Genomic DNA, 22,756 nt, shown 5'->3' with positions numbered 1-22,756 from the left:
GCCAGGATGGTGGCTCATGCCTGTAATCCCAGCACTTTGGGAGGCTGAGGTGGGTGGATCATGAGATCAGAAGATTGAGTCCGGGGAGGTTGGGGAGGGATAACTTGGGGAGAAATGCCAGATATAGGTGACAGAGGATGGAGGCAGCAAATCACCTTGCCATGTATGTACCTATGCAACAATCCTGCACGATCTGCACATGTACCCCAGAACCTGAAGTATAATAATAATAATAATAATAGAAATATATATATAAAAAGAACAGCAACAACAAAAAAGATCGAGACCATCCTGGCCAGCATGGTGAAATCCCATCTCTACTAAAAATACAAAAATTAGGCCAGGTGTGGTGGCTCATGCCTGTAATCCCAGCACTTTGGGAGTCTGAGGCAGGTGGATCCTGAGGTCAGGAGTTCGAGACCAGCCTGACCAACATGGTGAAACCCTGTCTCTACTAAAAATACAAAAAAATTAGTTGGATGTGGTGGCGTGTGCCTGTAATCCCAGCTACTCAGAATCGCATGAACCTGGGAGGCAGAGGTTACAGTGAGCCAAGATGGAGCCACTGCACTCCAGCCTGGGCTACAGACTGAGACTCTGTCTCAAATAAAAAAAAATATATACAAAAATTAGCTGGGTGTGGTGGTGCATGCCTGTAGTCCCAGATACTCAGGAGGCTGAGGCAGCAGAATCGCTTGAACCCGGGAGGCAGAGGTTGCAGTGAACCAATATCATGCCACTGTACTCCAGCTTGACTAAAGAGTGAGATTCCATCTCAAAACAAAAAAGAAAAATCCTTTATTACTCTAATATTTTTTAGGTTTCCAATTTCTATGTCTTTGGTTCACCTTCATTTTTGTGTATGACACCATATCCAGGTAGAGATACAATCTTATTTTTTCCATATGGTAACCATTTCTCCCAGCACCACGTATAGCCATTTCTTTCTTTGCATTCCCTCACCTTCATGCAGAACTACTTTTGCATCTATCAAATTTCTATCTATCCATGAGTGAGACTAGAGCTTTTCGTTTTTAAAAATCTAATAAGAAATACAGTTTAAGACTTTAAGATTGAGTTAGTGTTTAGGTTTGTGAAATTCTGTTTAAATAAGTACCTAAATCATGAGACAGTGGACAAAAATTAATGATGCTTTAAATTGGTGTCACTTGATGGAATGATTCTGTAATAAAACTTACCAAGTTTTTTTTTTTTTTTTTTTTTGAGACGGAGTTTTGCTCTTGTTACCCAGGCTGGAGTGCAATGGCGCAATCTTGGCTCACTGCAACCTCCGCCTCCTGGGCTCAGGCAATTCTCCTGCCTCAGCCTCCTGAGTAGCTGGGATTACAGGCATGCGCCACCATGCCCAGCTAATTTTTTGTATCTTTAGTAGAGACGGGGTTTTACCATGTTGACCAGGATGGTCTCGATATCTTGACCTTGTGGATCCACCCGCCTCAGCCTCCCAAAGGGCTGGGATTACAGGCTTGAGCCACCGCACCCGGCCAAAACTTACCAAGTTTTTAAGATATAATTCATTCAGAGTCTAAAAGTTTAGCAAGATCATGGTAGTAAGGAGAATAATTTCACTGCAGAGATGTTTATGTTTTTAGCAAAGTAATTGCTAACAGATTTTCCTGAAATCCCCAACAGCACAAAATATCCTTTATATTATTTTTCATTAATATATAATCTCACTTATATTTCTATATAGTGGGAGAACCGGGACTTTAACATTTTATATGAAACAAATGCATAAACCCTGTCTTTTGAAGACATGTAAGATTTGGAAACAGTATGGTATAAGTGGTAATAGAACAAAAGGGGGAAAATGACAAAAGCAATGTAAAGAAATCCATGGGATTCGAGCTTAAAGGGACAAGGGAAAGGAAGTCTAGGATGACTCCCAGTATTCAAAGTTACCAGAAGCGGCTGGGCAGGATGGCTCATGCCTGTAATCCCAGCACTTTGGGAGGCCGAGGTGGGTGGATCACGAGGTCAGGAGTTCGAGACCAGCCTGACCAACATGGTGAAACCTCGTCTCTAGTAAAAATACAAAAATTACCGGGCATGGTGATACATGCCTGTAATCCTGGGAAGCAGAGGTTGCAGTGAGCCAAGATCACACCATTGCACTCCAGTCTGGGCAAAAAGAATGAAACTCTGTCTCAAAAAAAAAAAAACCCCAAAAACAAAGTTACTAAAAGCTTGAGATGATGAACTCCTAAAGTAGTGAGGGTGCCCTGAGTGGGGAAAAAGATTGTTTTCTCTTCAAGTCTGTTGCTTCTTATCTTTCCTTAAGGAATTTCTAAGGAGCTTTGAAATTTGTGCGAAAGAAAAGCCTCCAAAAGTAAATAAGTTTAAAATCCAGGATTATGTATTATACTTTCAGATTTCCTGAAAGGCCCAGTTTCTCTGTTAAAAAAAAAAAAAAAGTTAAAAATAAAAAGTCCCAAGTGGCAAGTAACTTGCATGTACCTAAATGCTAAATGTTGTATACATTCACTGTTTTAGCATCACATCCCAGTAATTTATAAACTGGGTGTACAGAAAACAGCCTGGAGTAAAAACCACTGGAATGGGAGTTACGAGATCAGGATTATAATGATGGTCTGCTACTAATTTATACGAAAATGGTTTCAGTGTATAGGTTTCAGATTCCTTAAATATGTAGAATAAGACTACATAATCTTCAAGCTTCTCTGCCGCGCCAAAGTTCAGATTCTACTTAAGCAGTTGTGGAATGTGTCAGTGTTAATTCCAATTTACCCTACTCCTGATTTGTAGCAAAGCATTTGTCAAATGAATCATAAGGTCGTTTCTCCCCAGTTTTCAAACTTTGGATTAAACCTACATAAGTGCTTTTGGCAGCCTTACAGTTGATAGGATTTGCAGAATACAGTAGCTTAGACGAGCTCCCATATGTGTTGTGAACAAAAGTTCTCTGAAGAGGAATTTGGAAGGAAGCAACTATTTCAGTGAATAGTTTGCAAACTAGGGAGTTGAAGCCTTAGGTATAAAACAAAGGTGCATTCCAGAGAACAAAGGGAGGGTCTGGGTTTTGTAGCATAAGTTTCTGCTCAGGTTCCCAATCAGGTCTGTTTGTACAAATGAAGGATTGAACTGCACTTAGTTCTGATTGGCTGATACAGCTGAGCCCCGATTGGTTGAGACAGGTAAGCCCTAGAAGTCCCATCACTGAACAGAGGTGTGTGTTTGGTGGGAATGCAGAGTCCATGTGTGACTTCTAGTCGGTAAATGGCTACGTGGCTCTATTTTAAATTTAGACCCAGTTAGTCACTCTGGATCTTGACGGCTTGGCTCTTTCAGGTTCACATTTGTTCATAGTCTGTATAATCAAGAAATTTCCAAACAGAACAACTGGTGCTAATTCTTAAGAGCCTCGGGCAGAACACATAGACAAAACACCGCACCGATGGCGTATGGGCGTTGCACCTGCTCCTCATGGGCTGCTTTCCCGAGCCTTAAGCCCACAGCCCTCCTTAGCATTATCAGGCTTGAACTGCTTTTTTTTCTTAAGCAGAGGATATGGGCCTACTTGTTTGAACATTCGCTCAGACCGTAAGGAATAAGGTAACCCCAAGAACTGGCATCACAGTCCGGCCTGGGCGCCTAGAGAGGAGGGGGGGGTGGTGGCGATGGAGCACGCTGGAAACCCAGGGCTCCCGGCGGGTCTGACCCGGAAGGGGTGGTGCCTGGTAACCCCAGCTTCCCTAGCAACCAAGCAGTGGCAAGCAGCAGCCACCCGAGCTCTCCCCTTCCTCCGCTCCCGGGATGCCTCTTCAAGTTAGCGATTACAGCTGGCAGCAGACGAAGACTGCGGTCTTTCTCTCTCTGCCCCTCAAAGGCGTGTGCGTCAGAGACACGGACGTGTTCTGCACGGAAAACTATCTGAAGGTAAGAATGCAAGTCTTGCCTGCTGGTCTCCCGGCGTGTAGTACGAAGTTTCTGCAAGAGCGCGGCTGGGCCTGAGCAACAGGTTCATCTTTGCAGATAAAGGTCCTAAATTTTGAATCCTGTTAAAAAAATGAATCCCATACAGGTGACACATCATCAGTAGACACATCATCAGATCAGATCAGAGATTACTTTTACTAATCTTTCACTACCTGGAACAACTTTATTGGGCCCTTTGGAAAGTTATTTTACCTTTTTCATGTATTTCTTAATACGCGTGATTAATTTGTGCAACTAACTTAGTTTCCGTTTTCACCCTTTTGCATAGGTCAACTTTCCTCCATTTTTATTTGAAGCATTTCTTTATGCTCCCATAGACGATGAGAACAGCAAAGCAAAGATTGGGAATGACACCATTGTCTTCACCTTGTATAAAAAAGAAGCGGCCATGTGGGAGACCCTTTCTGTGACAGGCGGTAAGTTCTTTATTAAAAGATGTTCATCTGGTTGTACCTTTTTTGTTTCAGACCTTATAAAAAATTCTCTTTTGAAACACCTATATTATTGTGTTGGGGAAAATATACTTTGTTTTTTTTTTTTTGAGTCTGACTCTGTCACCCAGGCAGGAGTGCAGTAACCAGATCTCGGCTCACTGCAACCTCTGCCCACCGGGTTCAAATGATTCTCCCACTTCAGCCTCCCAACTATCTGGGATTAAAGGTGCCCACCACCTCTCTGGCTAATTTTTTTTATTTTTATTTTTAGTAGAGTGTTTTGCCATGTTGGCCAGGCTGGTCTCAAACTCCCGACCTGAAGTGATCCACCCACCTCAACCTCCCAAAGTGCTGGGATTACAGGTGTGGGCCACTGTACCTGGCCAGATAGACTTTCCTTTTACTCTACAAGGTTTGATGGCTGGGTCCATGAAATAAGCTAACAACAGGAGGATTGACAGAATAAAATGTATAGAAACTTACTAATTTTTAATATTAGTGCTTGGGGGCATTACAGGGAAAAAAGTGAATAGCCCCCAAAGCATTGAGATTTGAGAGCTTAGGGACTCTCATTAGGGGAAGGGAGAGGGGATATAAGCCACTTAGAACAGTAAATTATTTTTAGGAAAGATGAATGGGTCCTTTAGAAGAATAGATAGGAGATATGACAGTTTGTAACAAAATTTGTCAGTGTGTGGTGTTGACTTGTAGTCTCTTCTTTTGGGAGAATAGTCAATATTCCCTGGTTAATGAAACTCCAGTGGAAGGGATTTATGACACTTGAGTTCCTTTTGGAAAATCTAGTTTTAGGCAGTTAAGAGTTCAGAGAAAACCTCTGCCTGTATTTGCTGTTTTTCAAGTGCCTTTAACTCAAAATGATCAATATATCAAAGCAGCATATTTTGGATGGCATATCCTGAACTCTTTCAATTGCTCTTTTAAGAAAAAACAAAAGGCTTATGAGCCTAATTTAAATGGTATAGTGCTTCAGCAGCCATTTATATAAGCCTAAATGCTGAATTAGTCAAAGTTAGCGCACATTAAAGATTATATCTTAAGGGTAAGCCCTGCTGATATATAGCCTTTATTGAGTACTTAACCTTACATTTAGGTGTTAACACGCCTGTAATTCCATGAAACAACCTGTCACTTAGGTATTATTACCCTTTTTTCTTTTTACAGGGGAAGCTACTGGCACACAGAAAGTTTTGAGTAATTGGCAAACTCACACAGCTAGTAACTGTCAGGCTGGAATTAGAGCCTTAGCAGTTTCACTCTAGAGCAGATGTTCCCAATCCTGGCTACATATTTGAATCAATGATGGAATTTTAAAATAATACGGATCTCGGCTGGGTGCAGTGGCTCATGCCTGTAATCCCAGCACTTTGGGAGGCCGAGGCAGAAGGATCACTTGAGATCAGGAATTTGAGACCAGCCTGACCAACATGGTGAAACTCCATCTCTACTAAAAATAGAAAAATTAGCCAGATATGGTGGTGGGCGCCTGTAATCCCAACTACTTGGGAGGCTGAGGCTGGAGAATCACTTGAACCTGGAAGGTGGAGGTTGCAGTTAGCCAAGATCGTGCCATTGCACTCCAGTCTAGGCAACAGAGCAAGACTCCATCTCAATAATAATAATAATAATAATAATAATAATAATAATAATACGGACCTCGGAAATCACCCTAAACCAGTCAAATCAGTTTCTGGGAACAGGACTCAGGTGTTGGTAGTTTTTAAAAAGCTTTCCAGGAATTATAGTGTGCAGCCAAAGTTGAAATCTCCAGTTTTTGGTTTTTTTGTTGTTGTTGTTGTATTTTGAGAGATGGAGTCTCACTCTGTTGCCAGGCTGGAGTGCAATGGCACAATCTCAGGTCACTGCATCCTCTGCCTCCCTGGTTCAAGTGATTCTCCTGGATCACAGGCGCATACCACCATGTCCAGTTAGTTTTTTTTTTTTTTTTTGGTAGAGATAGGGTTTCACTGTTATTTTGGCCAGGCTGGTCTCGAACTCCTGATCTCAAGTGATCTGCCCGCTTTGACCTCCCAAAGTGCTGGGATTACAGGCATGAGCCACTGTGCCTGGCCTGAAATCCCCAGTTTTAAAGCTAGTTGTCTGTAGTCTCACTGAGCTACTTCTAGGTAGTTTGTGCTGATAGTCAGCTTTGATAGTAATTGCCCTCTACTGATTTTGCTCTGTTTTCCTCCTTCCATCTTTAGTTGTCATGTTTTATAATACTCTATATTTACTGCCTGGTATTTCTTTCTTTTTTTTTTTTTTAAATTTTGGGGATAAGATCTCACTCTGTCACCAACAGTGCATTGCAGGGGTGTTACCATAGCTCATTGTAACCTCAAACTCCTAGGTTCCAGCAATTCTCCTGCCTCGATCTCCTGAGTAGCTGGGATTACAAGTGTGCAACACCACACCTAGTTAATTATTTCTATTTTTGTAGAGACAGAGTCTCACTATGTTGCCCGACTGATCTTGAATTCCTAGGCTCAAGTGATCTTCCCACTTTGGCCTCCCAAAATGCTGGAATTTCAGGCATGAGCCACTGCACCCAGCCTACTACCTGGAATTTCTTATTTCTTTTTTTTTTCTTTTGTTTTTGAGATGGAGTCTCACTCTGTCACCCAGTCTGGAGTTCAGTGGCACGATCTTGACTCACCACAACCTCTGCCTTCTGGGTTCAAGCAATTCTGCCTTAGCCTCAAGAGTAGCTGGGATTACAGGTGCCTGCCACTGTGTCCGGCTAATTTTTTATTTTTAGTAGAGAGGGGGTTTCACCATGTTGGCCAGGCTGGGCCTTTTGGCATTAAGCCTTGAGTATGGACTCCTGAGGGTAGAAGGCTTTCTTGGTATCTTACAGTGGAATTTAATTTTTAATTTCCAAGGCAAAGGTAGAATTTATTTTTCTAAGATAGGGTATTCAGCTCAGAGAATACTGGTTAAGATAGTTTAACATAGCCAGTTTACTTAACTTTTTTTTAGTGAGTCCCAGATTATCTAAAGAATTTTAAAGAATCAGATTCCTGGCTGGGCAAGGTGGCTCATGCCTGTAATCTCAGCACTTTTGGAGGAAGTAGATGGATCATCTGAGGTCAGGCGTTTGATACCAGCTTGGCCACATGGTAAAATCCCTTCTCTACTAAAAATACAAAAATTAGTCAGACATGGTGGCAGGTGCCTGTAATCCCAGCTACTAGGGAGGCCAAGGCAGGAGAAACACTTGAACCCAGGAGGTGGAGGTTGCTATGAGCAGAGATCTCACCATTGCAGTCCAGCCTGGGCAACAGAGCAAGACTCCATCTCAAAAAAAAAAAAAAAAAAAAAAAGAAAGAAAAAAAGAAAAAACCCACAAATAACTAATTTAAATCACAATGAATGAACATCGATTCTACTTCAGAAACCGGGTTTGAGATTCCTGTAGAAATCAAACTCAGTTTTCCCAAGTATAGTGGCTCATGCCTAAAGTAATCTCAGCACTTTAGGAGGCCAAGGTGAGAGGATCATTTGAGCCCAGGAAGTCAGGACCAGCCTGGGCAACATAGGGACACTTCACCTCTATTAAAAAAAAAAAAAAATTAGCTAGGCATGGCAGCATGTGCCTATAGTCCCAGCTACTTATGGGGCTGAGGTTGGGAGGATCACTTGAGCCCAAGAATTGGAGGCAGCAGTGAGCCTTGCTCACACTGCTGCACTCAAATCTGCGTGACAGTACATGACCCTGTCTCAAAAAAAAAGAACTCAAACTCAGTTTTACTGGCAATTCAGTGGGATTATTTATTTAACAATTTTTTTCACATAATATATTGTGGAACTCCAGTTTATATACCAAGACTATCTGCCTCATTATTCAAACTCTAATTTTCCTTATTTTTTCTAGAAATTCCTTCTTGATACACTCTTTATTTCTGTTAGATGTGGAGTATTTAATTTGGGAAGTTAATGCTCTTCCAGTTACTTCTGTCCCTGAAGCTGACTCAGCTGTCTGCCTTCCTGTTTTTAAACAGGAGGAGGGAGGAGAAGAGGCTTCAGACCTACTTTCAGTCCTACTTCTTAGCTAAGATTCTAGATGAATAAAATTATAGATTTTTACTTACCTCTAACTGAAGTTTAAGATTCTCTTTAATTGTGAAGATAGGCAAACAATAGTAGTATCTTAGTCTGGGCATGATCACAAAATACCATAAACTGGGAAGCTTATAAACAACAGAAATTTATTTCTCACAGTCGTGTAGGCTGGGAAGTCCAGATCAAGGTGCTGGTAGATTTGGTATGCAGTGAGAGCCCACTTTCCTATAGATGGCACCTTCTTACTATGACTTCGCATGGTGGAAGAGACAAGTCTGCTTTCTGGGGCCTTCTTTATAAGAATACTACCACTCAAAAGGCCTCACCTCCAAATGCCATCACAGTAAGGGCCGGGATTTTAACCTGTGAGTTTTAGGGAGGCAAAACATTCAGACAATAGCAAGTAGTATCAACAAAAAAAAAATATGTTCATATCAGAGATACCTCTTTTATACCTATTACTACTTTGAAATTCCAGTATCAGACTTGCTACTATATATTAACGTATTAATAAAGAAGCACATAATGTATCACAGTTTGAGCGAGTGCAGTGGCTCACGCCTGTAATCCCAGCACTTTGGGAGGCCAAGGCGGGTGGATCACGAGGTCAGGAAATCAAGACCATCCTGGCCAACATGGTGAAACCCTGTCTCTACTAAATATGCAACAATTAGCAGGGTGTGGTGGTGTGTGTCTGTAGTCTCAGCTACTTGGCAGGCTGAGGAAGGAGAATCACTTGAACCTGAGAGGTGGGTAGTGAGCCGAGATCATGCCATTGCACTCCAGCCTGGGCGACAGAGTGAGACTCTGTCTCAAAAAAAAAAATTTTTTTTAAATTGTATATCACAGTTTTATTTTTTAAATGTTTTATAAGTGTTTTAATATAACTGTTTCTTTATAGTCCTATATATTTTATTTCATACATTTTAAAACCTAATGAAAGGGTCTGTGAGGATTCACTATTCTGCCAAGGGGTTTGCTGCACAAAGAAAGTTCAGAACCCATGCCTGGGGTATGATTCATCCCTCTACCCACCCCTTATCTACTCGTCCCCACTTTACTTACCTTCCCCTCATGTTTTTCCTCTCTCCTTTTTTTCTGCTCAAAGGCTAGATCTTTTCCCTCAGGCCCTGATCCTTCCTTCTATAAGATAATTTACCCACTAATGGATTACAGCCTGCAGTTTGTGAAACATTGAGCCACGTTGAATATAAAGATAACTGTGATGCCTGGCACAGTGACTCATGGCTGTAATTCCAGCACTTGGGGAGACCAAGGTAGGAGCATTGCTTGAGCTTAGGAGTTCAAGACCAGTCTGGGCAATATAGTGAGACCTTGTCTCTACAAAAAATTTAAAAATTAGCTGGATGTAGTAGCACACACCTATAGTCCCAGCTACTCAGGAGGCTGAGGTGGGAAGATTGCATGAGCCTAGGGGGTTAAGATTGCAATGAGCTTTGATTGCTCCACTGCACTCCAGTCTGCATGACAGAGACCTTGTCTCAGAAAAATAAACAGACAAACTGTGAATGGTAAGATGTTTTATGTATATACATATATATATATGTGTGTGTGTGTGTATGTATATAAAAAAATTTTCATGCTACTTTATAATTTTTCCTAGGGCTGTTCTTGTACTTTCATTATGTGTAAGTTACTGCTTTATATTTTTGAAGGTGATTGATCATTTTAGGTGATCTCAACTCATCTTTCCTAGGAGACCTTAGAGTGCTGATTTATAGTGATCAGGTTTATAAGCAAATAGCCCTAGTCTCTCAACAGAGAAGGAAGAGGATAAATGTGTCTTTCACCTTTACTCTCTCCCTCTCATTACCTGCCTATTGTGTCCCTCCACCTTCCCTTCTTCTTCCTCTCCATCTCCTTCATTCTCTAGTCTTTCATTATTATGACAGTTAATTGCTTACTTTTAATTATTAGCTTCCTGGCCAGTTTAATATTGAAAAATGTTTTCTATGCTCCTTGTGAAGTTGGGTCAAAAGAAATCTCATCCTGGATCAGTTTATTTAAGTAGATTTTCTCATAAGTAAAGCAAATTTATCATAATTCTAATTCATCAACATTCCTTACATTTTAGTTGACAAAGAGATGATGCAAAGGATCAGAGAAAAATCTATTTTACAAGCACAAGAGAGAGCAAAGGCAGCTACAGAAGCAAAAGCTGCAGCAAAGCGGGAAGATCAAAAATATGCACTAAGTGTCATGATGAAGGTAAGCTGCAGATTGACAGGTGAGTCCTCTAAAGAGATAATAGTAGGCTATGTGAAGATAGTGAGTTTCAGCTACTGGACTTCCTCAGCATTTTCTTCATACTTTGTTTATAGGACTTACTGTGTTTTTTAGGCTATCTGCTATTTATATTTGTTCTTGAAAATCTGAATGAAGGTCAAAGGTGTAAAAGTTGGACAGCTGTTTTAGGGAGAGGGTTCTATTTCTAAGGGAGTAAAAATCATAAAGCTTCCATGGTGCAAGTGTTTTACTTCTTTTTAAATCTTGAAATAATGGACATGATTGTGTAAAACCAGAAAGGCATATTTTAAACACTATTAACTATTTTTAACTGTTAAGTGTTTTAAGTGAAAGTTTTAATCAGCGATATATTTTTTGAGGTATAATTTACATTCCATATAGTTTACCCATTTAAAGTGTACAATTAAATAGTTTTTAGTACTTTTGGAGTTGTGTAACCATCACTACAGTCAATGTGAGAACTTTTCATCACCGCCTAAAATACACCAATCTCCATTAGCAGTCAGTCCCTGTTTTCCCCAATACCCAGTCCTAGGCAACTGCTAATCTACTTTCCGTCTCAGTAGAGTTACCTATTTTGACGAGTTTATACAAAAAGTTTCTTATCTCAAATTCCCATTTTGACATCTTGAAATGACTAAGGAATCTATAATACATATTATCCAATCAAGATTTTTATGGACTGTTTTTTTAGATTTTTGTGACTAAGATGGTTTTTTATTATCAACAGTTCATGATTCCAAAGATTTCTCCACTTCTTTTATTACTTCAACTTAACTTTTATGTATAGTTATGGTTATATTCTATTTTTTTTTTTTTTTTGAGATGGAGTCTGACTCTGATGCCCGGGCTGGAGATCAGTGGTACGATCTTGGCTCACAGCAACCTCCACCTCTCAGGTTCAAGCAATTCTCATGCCTCAGTCTCCTGAGTAACTGGGATGACAGATGTGCACCACCACACCCGGCTATTTTTTTGTATTTTTAGTGGAGATGGGGTTTCACCATGTTGGCCAGGCTGGTCTGGAACTCCTGTCAAGTGATTCACCCGCCTTAGCCTCCCAAATTGTTGGGATTACAGGCATGAGCCACCACACCCAGCCACATACTTTGTCTTTTACTTAGTAATTGAACTGGCCAGCTGGTCAAAGATTCCTGCCTTTACTATACTTAATTCCAGCTTTTCTTTATTGTATGATCACAGCTATCAGCCTTTCGATTTGATCATTTTCCTGAATTTAAAAAATTAATATTAAATTTGTGGCAATAATAAATATTTACTGAAATAATAAAACAGTTAAATAATGGCACACTTACTGCTGTATTGGTATAACAAAACAGAGCAGTTCAGTGGCTGTATTGGTATAACAAAACAGAGCAGTTCAGTGGCTGTATTGGTATAACAAAACAGAGCGGTTCAAGGAAGCACCACTATGCTGTACCTTGAAGTTTCTAATATACTAATGTATGAAAGCTTGACTTTGGTATTTGGAAAGTGATTTAGAGGAATTAATATATAAAATATGAAGATATTGGTTATATTAAGAGTACAGAACCTACAAAAGCAAGTATCCTGTTCCACAAATTGTCTGTTTTCTCTTTCCCTCAGTAGTGTTGAAAGTTGGAACTATACTTTGTTTCATCCTTATTATGCCATTTTCAAGTAAATTGGTGCTCAGACATTTGAATGAATTAATATGAATGCATTGCTCTAGTGCTATGTATCTGTGGCAAATGTCTACTTTGTTGAGTAGCTGAAGCTATTTTTACCCTGTCCAATCTAAGACACCTTTCAGAAAAGAACTTTGATGATCCAGTAAGAGCAAATAGTGACGAAGGCAACTTAAAACTTGAAGGACCTCTACCAAAATGAGTAGTTTTTAAGTAGTAACCTTTTAAAAAATAATTAGTGGGGCTCTGTCAATTCACTATGCTATGTATACAGGTGTTACTCTGCTTGGGCTACCACAACAAAATGTTGTTTAGCAGAAATTTATTTTCTCGTAGATCAAGGTCTGGTAGGGTCTCTTTCTGGTTGGACTCTGTTTTTCAGGACTTCTTGCTGTGTTCTCATGTGGTGGAGAGAGAGAGCACACAAGGGAGCTTTTTTGTGTTTCTTCTTCCAAGGACAGCAATCCTATCAGAGCAGGGCCACACTCTAATAACTTCATTTATCCTTGATTACTTCCATAGAGTCACACTGAGGGATAGAGCTTCACCGTGGGAATTTTTGAGGGAAACAAATGTTTAATCCGTTTGTTTAACACTGTGTAGCAAACCATCCAAAAGTTACTGGCTTAAAACAACAAACATTTATTTCTCAAACTTTTTTGCATTGGTTAGATGAGTGTTGTAATCTGAGGCTGGCTCAGTTGTGACTGGATATACTAGGGTGGCCTTGGCTGAGATTGTGGCGCCTCCTCCTTCCAGAGCCCAGCCCAGGTTTTTTTACTTGGTGGTCTTAAGGACCCTAGGATCAGGAGAGGGAAAGCCCCATTGCAGAAGTGCTTTTAAAGCTTCTGCTGTGTCATATTTGCTGATGTACCATTAGCCACAGCAAGTCACAAAACCAAGCCCTTATTTAAGGATTGGAAAAATACACCATATTCTTCTTGGAAAGAAGAAGTAAGTCACATTGCAAAGTGGTATGTCTATGGGGATGGGAAGAATTCATGGCTGTATTACAATTTACTTTATTCTGTTTGAATTGAAAAGATTAGGATTTAATAAAAAGGGGGATTTGACTCATCTTGCAAAAAAAGTTCACAGATAGGAACAGTGATCAGATGTGGTTAAATTAACATTCGGGTCCCATCTCTGCAGCGTCTCTGTCCCATCTCTCTGCGGCATCTCTAGCCCTGCCTTTTTTGGGGGGCCTGCTTTATTCTTGCAATGATGATAGTGAGATGATCCACATCTGCACTTAACAGGGCCCAGAGGAAGATAAACCATCTGGTATTTTGATTCTCTTTTAAGCTCCATTAAACAATGGTTTCAGATATTATGTAACAGTGTTAAAAATGAGCATCAATTTTTGCTTTCTTCTTTAGTTTTGTTTCTGTTTGAGACAGGGTTTCATTTTGTTGCCCAGGCCAGAGTGCATTGGCTCGATCTTGGCTCACTGCATCCTCTGCCTTTTAGGTTCCAGTGATTCTCCTGCCTCAGACTCCCTAGTATCTGGGACTACAGGCATGTGCCACCATGCCCGGCTAATTTTTGCATTTTTTAGGTAGAGACAGAGTTTCACCATGTTAGCCATGCTTGTCTGAAACTCCTGACCTCAGGTGATCTACCCGCCTCAGCCTCCCAAAGTGCTGGGATTATAGGCATGAGCCACCATGCCCTGCTGAGTTTTATGTATGTTTAACATGAATCTTTATTTCAAGTCATTATTGTTTCAAATTTGGTTCACTACATCACCTTCTCTGTTTCTTTGTTGCAGATCTATCTCATTCATTAACTAATAGACCTTATTGAAAGGTGCTGAGGGAGAGCTGAACAAGCCAGTCTTTACTTTCACTTTACTTAGAGTCTAAAGAAGGTGACAGACAAGAAAAATCAAAGGTTATGCCAAGTATGCATAAGAGATAATTGGAGAATAAAAAGAAAACACTGGTTTGTGACCAGTCCAGGAAACATGGCAAAACCCTGTCTCTACTAAAAATACAAAAAAATTTGTCAGGTGTGGTGGCGTGTATCCATTGTCCCAGCTACTTGGAAGGCTGAGGTGGGAAGGTCACTTGGATCTACGAAGTAGAAGTTGCAGGAAGCCAAGATCATTGCACTGCTGCATTCCAGCCTGGGTGACAGAGTAAGAGGCCCTGTCTGAAAAAAAGGAAAGAAAAATAAAACACTGGTAAAAGATTGGTATTTCAACCTGAGAATATGGTCAAGAAATCCACAGCAATATTGTTTGTGCTGATTCCTGGAGAATGAATCATAGTTAGGTTCCTGATAGCAAGAGAGGGAAAACCCCATTGCATAAGTGCCTTTAATGCCTCTGCTGTGACATATTTGCTAATGTACCATTAGCCACAGCAGGTCACATAGCCAAGTCCATATTTAAAGATTGGAAAAATAGACTATACTTCTTCTTGGAAACAGAGGTATAATGGGAAAATGACATTACAATTTGTATAAGCATGAAATAAGGCACACGAGGGAACATTTATTGGTCAGAAATAATATCCTAAGATTTTGAAAAATTTCTCAAAGGTAATAGAGAACTCTCTTACAGGATTTTCAACAAGAATGTAAAATTAGTTGGGTTTGTATTCTAGACAGCTTATTCTGGCTAATGAGTTTGAAGAGGTTGCAGGGAGGAAGCAGAGTTTTTGTTAAGATAGACAAGTTTTGTGTATATTAATATGTTGAAGACAGAGGCTAGTAAAGAGGGAAAGGTTGATCATTCAGTGAAGAGAGAAGACTGATGATGAAGCACTTTTCTAGTGATACAGGGATATTCTGTCTTTTTTGTTAATTAAAAAATTTTTTTCTTTTTTGAGACAGGGTGTGTTGCTCAGGCTAGAGTGCAGTAGCACAATTACAGCTAACTGAAATATTGACCTCCCAGGCTAAAGAGATACTCCCGCCTCAGCTTCCCAAGTAGTTGGGAGTACAGGTGTATGCCACCATGCCCTGCTAATGTTTCTGTAACTTTGGTAGAGATGGGGATCTCACCATGTTGCCTAGCAGGAAAAAAGACTTGATATCTAAGAATGTGGAAAATTCTTAGGCACACAGATAATTACAGGAATTTTTACTTTGCTTGGTTAAAGAGGCAGGGTCGACCAGGTGCAGTGGCTCATGCCTATAATCCCAGCACTTTGGAAGGCTGAGGGTGGATCCCCTGAGGTCAGGAGTTCGAGACCAGCCTGGCCAACATGGGGAAACCCTGTCTCTACTAAAAATACAAACATTAGCCAGTTGTGGTGCTGGGCGTCTTTAATCCCAACTACTCTGGAGTCTGAAACAGGAGCATCACTTGAACCCAGGAGGTTGCAGTGAGCTGAGGCTGCACCAAGGCACTCTAGCCTGGGTTAAAAGAATAAAATTTCATCTCAAAAAAAAAAAAAAAAAAAAAAAGAGGCAGAGTCATTGACTGAAAGGGAGAGACTGAGGTGGAAGTAAAGGGATGTGAGGTGATTAGTGGAAACTTGGAATGCTCATGCCAGACTAATCTTCCAAAATGTGCTTTTTTTCCCTCTTTGGTAATCTTAGCTGCTACTGCCTACTTTTCTTATCTTCTTCACTATTTTGTTCTGTAGGTTAGCCTCTTCTATCTTGAATTTTTCTTTATCATTTCTTGTTTTTGTTTTGTTTTTCACTATAGCAGAACTCTTTTCCAACTGATCTTTTAAACTGGATAGGTCAAATTTGAAGTGCATTTTCCTGCTGTGGTTTCTTAAAGTTGAAACCCAGAAACCTTAATCTTTGAAAGAGCTTTGCCTGATCATGCAGATAAGGTATGAGTTCCTTTCTGAAGTTGTCTAGGTAATGCCATAGGACCTCAAAATTATCCATATCAGTGAACACACATGCCCTATTTATCACAGGCATGTTTAACTAATATACAAAAAGACCACAATGAACTGCTTTGCCATTGTATTCTATTTTATAATAACTTTCATGATTCTGGCATTTAAAAAAAATCCCTCCATTTTCCTTTTTTCTTACGTGTCATTCCTCTTCTCAGCACCCTATCCTCTGCTTTAACATGTTTTGTATTTTCTCCATAAACCCATTCTGAGAGCTCTGTACTTTTGGTATCTCCTGTTCTGATATCTTTGGACAGTGTTTATTCATTTATATGTTGATGGACACTTGGGTTGGTTCCACCTTTTGGCTATTGTGAACAATGCTGCTGTGAACATGGTGCGATGGTTACTACTAAGAGTCAACTTGACTGGATTGAAGGATGCAAAGTATTGATCCTGGGTGTATCTGTGAGGGTGTTGCCAAAGGAAATTAACTTTTGAGTCAGCGGACTGGGAAAGGCAGACCCACCCTTAATCTGAGTGGGCACCATCTAATCAGCTGCCAGTGTGCTAGTATATAAAGCAGGCAGAAAAATGTGAAAAGACAAGACTGGCCTAGCCTCCCAGCCTACATCTTTTGTTCATGCTGGATGTTTCCTGCCCTGGGTGTTTTGGGCAAATATATTGTCCACCTCACAGCAGATGGCTTCAAAAATCCTTTTCTTTCCTATAGGAGTCCAGCAGTTTCTAAAATGAATTGGTTACCTCCCTATGATAAATTGAAACCAGAGTCAAGGTTTGGAACCCATCTCAAACTTGCCTGTGTCCTCAGAGTACCTTCCCAACTTTTCTTTACATTATTGGTTATCAGTTGTTATTTATTTGGTTATCAGTTATGGAAAATGGAACTTGCACTCAAACTGGCCCTTCTGCTCCTGCTACTTCCCTGAGAGGCAGCAGTGCTGGGGGATCTGCTGAGTCGGGTGTTCCACTCTGGGTGTATTGCCGGCTTAGTGTAATTTGCTCCTCCTCTGGCTGTCCTCGCATGGTTGGCACATAGCACAAGAGGTTGTATGGGGTGGCTGTGGATCCCCCTGAGAGACAAGTGGCCCTTGTAAGAGGGATCATTCACATGTCTGGCTCAGTCTTGGGGCTCTCCTTTTTAGGGCAAGTCTTGGGAGCCTTACAAATTGAGGATTCTGATATATAGCCATAAAGGCTTGAGCATGTGGTATTTCTGACCGTTTACCTTGTCTTTTGCAGAACAAGTCTAATTGCAGGGTAGTGTAGTAGTTAAGGCTCTCTTTGTCAGGCCATTGTTCCTATCCAGCTTTTATTGGGGAAATGTAGTATTACAATTAAAAATCAAGTGTTTTCTTCTCAGATTGTCAGTGTGAAATTGATTCCAATGGTTGAGGATGAAGCCAAGTGGAGAATCAGGTGGAATAAAGTGTTTCCTATAGTGGTCTGGAAAAGTAAAGAGATCCTTGGCCAGTTGCAATGGCTCATGCTTGTCATCCCAGCACTTTGGGAGGCCAATGAGGGTGGATTACTGGAGGTCAAGAGTTCGAGACCAGCCTGGCCAACATGGTGAAACCCCATCTCTATGAAAAATACAAAAACAGCCAGGCATAGTGGCATACTCCTGTAGTCCCAACTATTAGGGAGGCTAAGGCAGGAGAATCGCTTGAACCCAGGAGATGGAGGTTGCAGTGTACTAAGATTACACTCTCCTGCACTCCAGCCTGGGCAACAGAGCAAGACTCTGTCAAAAAAAGAAAGAAAGAGAGAGAGAGAAGGAAAGAAAGGAGGGAAAGAAGGGAGGGAGGGAGGGAAGAAAGGAAGGAAGGAAGGAAGGAAGGAAGGAAGGAAGGAAGGAAGGAAGGAAGGAGGGAAGGAAGGAAGGAAGGAAGGAGGAGAGGAAGGGAGGGGAGAGGAGAGGAAGGGAGAGGAGAGAAGAGGAAAGAGATCCTGCGGGGGGCTTATTTGTTGATGCCAAATTTCTGTCTGGGGCATCTTCTGGGAGAAGTCTTGGGTCTGACATTGGATCCCCAGGGGCTTCCTACTTTACGGTTCAGTCTTAGAGTGTCAGACCTTAGGTGGGCACCAGCACCACTTTGTATGTTTTCCCTTCATAGGCTATAGCCTACTATAAGCTTTCCTTTTGTTTCTGGATGTAATACCTGGCTTTTAGTATCCTACCAATGCAGGCCATATCTTCCTTCATTCCTCATAGGGTTATGGTAGTAGCAAAAAATCTTAATAACGTTAAGGTTGGTGGGGTATTTCTTGTAGCCAGTGAGGCTGGTGTATGAATCCCTGCAGCTGGTAATTTACTCTGGGGTCTGGTCAGGAAAAATAATGTTTAAGTAAGAACCACCAAGACATGGGGTCTTCTCTAAGCTTGTTCTTTCTTGCATTTTCCATGTATAACCACAAGAGGCATGCAGATGGTAATGGGGGCTCAACTATAACAACAATTTTGCAGTCCCTAGTCCCCACAAAGCATCAGGAAGGCAAGGGTGGAAATTAGCAGATTGAGGACTAAATAATCTCAAAGACATTATTGCCACACATACATAAACCTGACTGTTGCATGGATTTGTCTTGTGCCTGGGAGGAGCTAGATGTTCTGTTCCATGACTGAGTTATCCTGTCATAGGAGACTTCAAGCAGTGGGTGCCCTGGTGGCTCTTAACTCACTGACCTGTGCCTGTAAACGGCAGTCTTGACAAAAAGAAAAACCAAAAAAAAAAAAAAAAAAAGGAGAAAAAGAAATCTAAACTTCAGACAACTGGGCTTACCCTCTGGCTGGCTCACCAAAAAATGGTACTGGATGGAAAGCCTTGACTGTGAGTTTTCCAGGTTCTTGGCATGTTGAACAAAAAACAAAGTAATGAAAGTGGAGATTTATTGAAATGAAAGTATACTTCACAGAGTGGGAGCAGTCCTGAGCAGGTGGCTGAAGAGCCCAATTAAACTAAAAGAATTTGGGAACACTCCTAGGTACCCATTAGAGGCCTCCCATTGGTTATATCCTATGTGAATGAAGGCTTGGCCTGTGACCAATCAGAGGCTGAAGTGAAGGCTCAATCTGCAAACAATTAGAGGCATTTCTCATTTGTATGTAAGAAAGAGGAGGTTTTGTAGAGGAAGGGGCCTATGGCCTCTTGTCATTGTCCAGTTCCAATAAGTCAGCCAGGGGTTGGCCCTAGGCTCCCTGTCTCCAGACTCTATTCTTCTGCCTCACTATTTTTTTTATTTTTTATTGCCATCCTTGTGGATATGAAGTAACAAAAACATCCCTGTTTTTGATCTGCATTTCCCTAACACTCGTTTTATGGAGCATGTTTTCATGTATTTCTTGATCATTTGTATATTTTCTTTGGAGATACATCTATTTAGGCCTTTTGCTCATTTTTAAGTTGGGTTATTTTCATTTTTGTTATTGAATTATAGGAGTTCTTTATCTATTCTAGATGGTAGACCCTTATCAGATACCTGATTTACAAATATTTTTCCCATTTGGTAGGTTTTTTTTTTTAAGTTTGGTAGTATCCTTTGATGCATACATGTTTGAAATTTTCAAAGTCTAGTTTGTCTGTTTTTTCTTTTGTTACTCAGGCTCTTGGCGTCAGTCATATCTAAGAATCCATTGCTCAATCCAAGGGCAAGAATATTTATCCTATGTTTTCTCCTAAGAGTTTTATGGTTTTACTCCATGTAACTGGGTAATTGGTTGATTTTTAGTTAATTTTTATATATGACATGAAGTATGGCTCCAGCCACATTCTTTTACATGCACATAGTCATGTATCATGCATCGTTGATTGAGAAGACTATTCTCTTCCTGTTGAGTGGTCTCTTGGTACCCTTGTCAAAACTCAGTTGGCTCATAGAGATGTATGAGTTTATTTCTTGACTCTTAGTTTTATTTCTTGGTCTATATGTCTATTCTTAAACTAGTACCACACTGTGTTAATTACTGTAGCTTTGTAGGAAGTTTTGAAATCAGTAAGTGTGATTTCAACTTTATTCTTTTTCAAGAGTATTTTAGCTGTTCTGGGTCCCCCAAGTGTAATTTCATATACACTTGAAGATCGGCTTTTCCATTATAGTTCATACTGTAGCATATGCATGTGTTATCTAATAATTTGAGAAGGGTCATTATATAAAATCTTATTTTTATAAGTAGAAAGTAAATAGAATGGACTGGATGGTGAGATCACTAGTCATTGTTTTTGTTTTTGTATTATCTGTGTTTTCTCAATAATAAATACATATATATCTCATAATAAGAAAACATTCACTCATAGGCTGGGCATGGTGGCTCACGCCTGTAATCCCAGCACTAGGAAGGCCAAGGCAGGCAGATCATGAGGTCAGGAGTTCAAGACCAGCCTGGCCAACAGAGTAAAACCCTGTCTCTACTAAAAATACAAAAAATTAGTCAGGCTTGGTGGCAGTGCCTGCAATCCCAGCTACTCATGAAGCTAAGGCAGGAGAATCTCTTGAGCTCAGGAGGCAGAGACTGCAGTGAGCCAAGACTTCGCCACTGCATTCCAGCCTGGACAACAGAGGGAGGCTCCGTCTCAAAAAACAAAACAAAAAGCATTCATTCATGTACTTAAAAAGAAAAGGGGCAACATTTACCTTCCTCTCATTATTTTTCATTCTTTTAATTTCCTCTTGCTCCAATAGGAATTTACTAATTTTCCCTGCAAAGCCACTACATTTCTAAGCATGTAAGAAATTAATTGTAGCCACTAACATGATATCATCAGAAAAGGCAGTATCTGGCCAGGATACACCAAATCCCAGCACTTTGGGAGGCTGAGGTGGGCAGATCACCTGAGGACAGAAGTTCGAGACCAGCCTGGCCAACATGACAAATCCCCATCTCTACTAAAAATACAAAAATTAACTGGGCATGGTGGTGGGTTGCCTGTAATATCAGCTACTCAGGAGGCTGAGGCAGGAGAATTGCTTGAACCTGGGAGGTGGAGGTTTCAGTGAGCTGAGAATGTGCCACCGCATTCCAGCCTAGGCAACAGAGCCAGACTCTGTCTCAGAAAGAAAGAGACAGAGAGAGCAAGAGAGAGAGAGAGACAGAGAGGAATATCTTTGATACTGTCTTTCTTATACATAAATTCATAAATTTTCTAAAAACTACTATCCTTTTTGTATAAGTATATCCCAGATCATAGCACCTGTGTAGAAATAAACTTTCATCAGTTATATATATGTCCACTCTTTTGTTTACTTCAAGCTTTTACATCTTTCCCAGAGTTATAATTAAATTCTTTCAAAATTTCTTATGCCCTTTTACCTAACAAGGCTCCAGACATACAGTTTGTGCAGGATTTCACAGAGCTGTTAGAAATTAAACACAAGACAATTAGTCTTTTATCTCTCCTTTCCCCAGATTTCTAAAACTAGACCCTGATGATCATTCTGAGAAGTCATTGAAGCTTCATAAGGAGATAATTTTAGGGTAATATTGTTTTTTTTAAAACCATCTGTATATAGGAGTAGATGTCCACCATTTTCAAAGTTAAGCTTGAGCACTGTTGAATGGTTAGTAGCTAAAAATAGGAATATAGTAAAGATGTATATGTTATACATTTATAATGTCTTAGGGTATTAGCCTCAAAAAGAACAAGAATGTGGGAGAAGAAATACCTTTTTTCAGAGACAAGTTGAAGGAACATATATCATTAAATAGTTCCTGTCTTCTTAACAGCAAGGTCTTTTGAGATAGAAATAGCAGAGTGTAATTGGGCATCTCTAAAAAGGAAATGACTTGCAAAATCCTGTTATCAGAGATAAATAGTATTATTACTGAAGAGCAAGGATAACACAATAGATGGGGCACAAAAATATGATATCAACTCATTTCATTAGTCCAGACCTAAAAACTAACAGTTTTTCTTCCGTTCTTCAGTTTGTCAGCTGTGTTCCTTGAATTTGGAAGCTAATTAAATAGAAGCTTTTAAACATACATAACATTAAATATGACAGTACTGTATCTCTATGTGTGGTAAACTTACAAGAAATATTTTTGTCATCAGTAAGCTGAAGATGAGTCTTTAAAAGATACCAAACAAATCATGATAGTGTTGTGTGAACCATAGAGTAGACAAATAATTTTCTTTTTTTTTTCCTAGACATCATGTTCAACCTGAAATATTTCTTTTCTGTTGTTGTTGTTGTTGCTGTTTTTGCGATGGAGTCTTGCTCTGTCACGCAGGCTGGAGTGCAGTGGCACAGTCTCCTTTCACTGCAACCTCTGCCTCCTGGATTCGAGCAATTTTTCTGCCTTAGCCTCCCAAGTAGCTGGGACTTGAGGTGTGCACCACCACACCTGGCTAATTCTTGTATTTTAGTAGAGATGGGGTTTCACCATATTGGTCAGGCTCATCTTGAACTCCTGACCTCAGGTGATCCACCCGCCTTGACTTCCCAAAGTGCTGGGATTACAGGCATGAGCCACCGCATCTGGCCTTATTTTCTATCATGT

At 40.4% G+C, this 22,756-nt stretch overlaps 1 protein-coding gene across 5 annotated transcripts in view; it reads left to right on the top strand.

Moving 5' to 3' along the window:
- DNAAF4 (dynein axonemal assembly factor 4) overlaps positions 1 to 22,756 on the top strand; it is a 72,289-nt gene that overhangs the window by 9,291 nt on the left and 40,242 nt on the right. For 3 of the 5 annotated variants that reach the window (XM_002753504.6, XM_002753503.6, XM_054239671.2), the window contains exons 1-3: positions 3,748 to 3,918; positions 4,247 to 4,394; positions 10,588 to 10,721. In XM_002753504.6, the coding sequence (XP_002753550.1) occupies positions 3,796 to 3,918; positions 4,247 to 4,394; positions 10,588 to 10,721 (405 nt within the window). In that variant the 5' untranslated portion in view covers positions 3,748 to 3,795. Of the gene's footprint in view, positions 1 to 3,747; positions 3,919 to 4,246; positions 4,395 to 10,587; positions 10,722 to 22,756 lie in introns of those variants that run through there. The other 2 variants (XM_078334268.1, XM_035259708.3) reach the window with 2 other exon arrangements.

Source organism: Callithrix jacchus, chromosome 8 (genome assembly GCF_049354715.1).
Source record: "Callithrix jacchus isolate 240 chromosome 8, calJac240_pri, whole genome shotgun sequence".
NCBI classification, from domain to species: Eukaryota; Metazoa; Chordata; class Mammalia; order Primates; family Cebidae; genus Callithrix; species Callithrix jacchus.
This window is presented reverse-complemented; position numbering and strand designations above follow the sequence as displayed.